Below are 2,555 nucleotides of genomic sequence, written 5' to 3' on the forward strand. Positions count from 1 at the left end.
CATTATAATATGATATAAAACTCAAAATAGTTGATTTTACATGATATTGCCCCTTTAAAAAATTAGACATAAGACAATTTCATAAGTTGTAAAATACGTTATAGGGCCTTGAGTGGCACAAATTTTAAAAAGGTTGTGTGGGCAATGGACAAATTTCATAATCTTGGAGCTGCTTTTATTTGATCTCTAGGACTATTTAAAACAGTAGATTTGTTTTAATTAAAGTGTTCGAAGAAGTCTTCTAAGTTTGTTGTACTTAATGCTCTAAGAAAGTTTACTTTAAAAAGTAAGGAGGAGGGTTGGTGCCTTGTTTGCTTGTACTGTATATTAGGGGGTTAAAAAAGTTTCATTTTATAATTGCAAAATGACTTCCTATACTTTTTGAGTAAAGAAAACCAACAATTATGACTAATAGCAAATTCTTGTATAAAGAAAAAACAATAATTAAAAGAAAAACTAAATCAACCAGTCCAACCCTAAGCTTAAAATAAAAAGACAACTTGTATAGCATTTTAGCCAGTCGGTCCGAACGATGCAGTAGATTCACATTAGCTTCTGACAGATCTTATCTGGAAGCAAAACTGAATCTAATTTCAACAGGAGCAAAATGGTTTAAAAAAAACAGTTTAAATATAATATTTTTTATTTCCTGCATTTGATAATTTAATTCCATCGACCGTCTCACAGTCAGCAAAAACCTAATTATGTAAAGTACGTTTTCACTCGTGTGTCAGATGGATTTCGTCACAGTTTTTCACACATGCAGTGTGCATATAATCTCTAGCGGAGGATTTGTTTTTAGTGAGCGGTGCTCCTGCATGCTTGTACACAGATGCGTACGCGTTAAAGCGCCCTTCGGTGTAATTGTCAACTCCAAATCCTCCGCAGGTGATGTTAGGGCTCGTGGGGCTGGGCAGAGTCATTTCCATTTCAGAAAGTTCCTCCCAGGGACACGAGTGCACACGAAAAGAGTGTGTGGCTTTTTTTTCTGCAGATGCCTAAATGTTTGTGTCCATGTTTTCGCAGCCAACTGTGTAAATCAATACAGCAAATAAAGCTTATCTGTTTTGCAGGATTTTTTTTTAACCCGGCTACATTATCTGCAAGTTCATCATTCAAACTGCCAGGGTGACGGAGAACGAGTGACTCAGTAAAAACTTCTTTAAAAATGCATGTTGTTTAAGAGATGATTTATTTATGAGTGGCTGTGTATGCCATTTTGCGTACGCAGCTGGAGTGTCACTGATGTCGACTGAAGATTCGCAGAGGGAGTAAACACAGTGAAAAGTGCAGCGTAAAAGATTTGGTTTGGGTTGAAGAGAGACGTCTGGCCGGACTTTAGCTGTGTGGCCCCCTTCATGTGTCGCTCGTCTCCAAGAAAAGAAAAACAGTTTGATCATATTTTGTATTTTTCTCCGTCCTCCAGATTTTGACCCCAACCTCGGCATGATGGCTGGAATTACCCCCATGAACCCCATGATGCCCGGCCTCGGTATGGTGCCTGCRCCCGTCTCCCAGGACGTGCCCGTTATAAAAGAGATCATCCACTGCAAGAGCTGCACCTTGTTCCCCCCCAATCCCAGTAAGTCAGAATGTCATGCTGATTCTGCGTAAGCCACCAGCAGAGGCTTGGCTTTTACCAGAATATCATCTAAAAGATTTTCTACACCACTGGGAGCTGTATTTTATTGAGAATTTGAAGGCAAACAGCTTGACCAAACAGTTTTCTACACAAAATCCCATTATGGGTCATCTTAAAGGCCTGTTCAATATACTGTAGCTGTTGAGCTCCTTTTCTTTCACAAAATGGTATAAGTAAGTAAATAAATAAGTAAGTWAGTAAGTAAATAAATAATTAAATAAATACCCACCAAAAGTCCCAGGGGATGACTTAAAATCACTTCTTAATTTCAATATTTGAACTCCGATTATTCAGTTCACTGCCTTTTAAAAATATTAAACTAGAAACTCGACATTTCAGGAGCCGGTGACATTTTAGCTTTGGGAAAATGATGTGTTTTGAAAACATGCATTAGCTTTTTTTTTCTTTTAAATAACTAATCATCACGATTCTAAACATTCTAGAGCAGGGGTGTCAAACTCATTTTCACTGAGGGCCACATGAGCATTACGGTGGCCCTCGAAGGGCCACTTGTAATAAACTTTGACGTTTCATGTTTAACTTAGATTAAACAGTGTTTTAACACGTCCTCTTTTAAATACTGATAAGAACTAAGTGTATGACTGACTAAATCTGAAATAAGTACAGAAATATTATTTAGTTTATGGTTGATGCTGACTTTATGCAGCTTATTTTCAGCCATTAATACTGTGCTATCCAACTAAATTGCTCTGTTACTTAAAGCCAAGAGCTCAGGGACAGGAATTTATTAAATTTATTTTTATTTAAGTTATTTTTATTAAATTGGGTGGCACGGTGGCTCAGTTGGTAGAGCTGATGCCTCTCAGCAAGAAGGTCACCAGTTCAAATCCCGGTCCGGGGACCTTTCTGGGTAGAGTTTGCATGTTCTCTCCGTGCATGCGTGGGTTCTCTC

At 38.0% G+C, this 2,555-nt stretch overlaps 1 protein-coding gene across 4 annotated transcripts in view; it reads left to right on the top strand.

The window, feature by feature from the left end:
* Positions 1-2,555, top strand: part of enox2 (ecto-NOX disulfide-thiol exchanger 2) — a gene marked incomplete in the record, with an annotated part of 191,191 nt that overhangs the window by 141,361 nt on the left and 47,275 nt on the right. For all 4 annotated transcript variants that reach the window (XM_014003713.1, XM_014003739.1, XM_014003722.1 and 1 more), the window contains 1 exon segment: positions 1,427-1,582. In XM_014003713.1, the coding sequence (XP_013859167.1) occupies positions 1,427-1,582 (156 nt within the window).

Source organism: Austrofundulus limnaeus, unplaced genomic scaffold (assembly GCF_001266775.1).
Source record: "Austrofundulus limnaeus strain Quisiro unplaced genomic scaffold, Austrofundulus_limnaeus-1.0 Scaffold1, whole genome shotgun sequence".
Classification (NCBI taxonomy): Eukaryota; Metazoa; Chordata; class Actinopteri; order Cyprinodontiformes; family Rivulidae; genus Austrofundulus; species Austrofundulus limnaeus.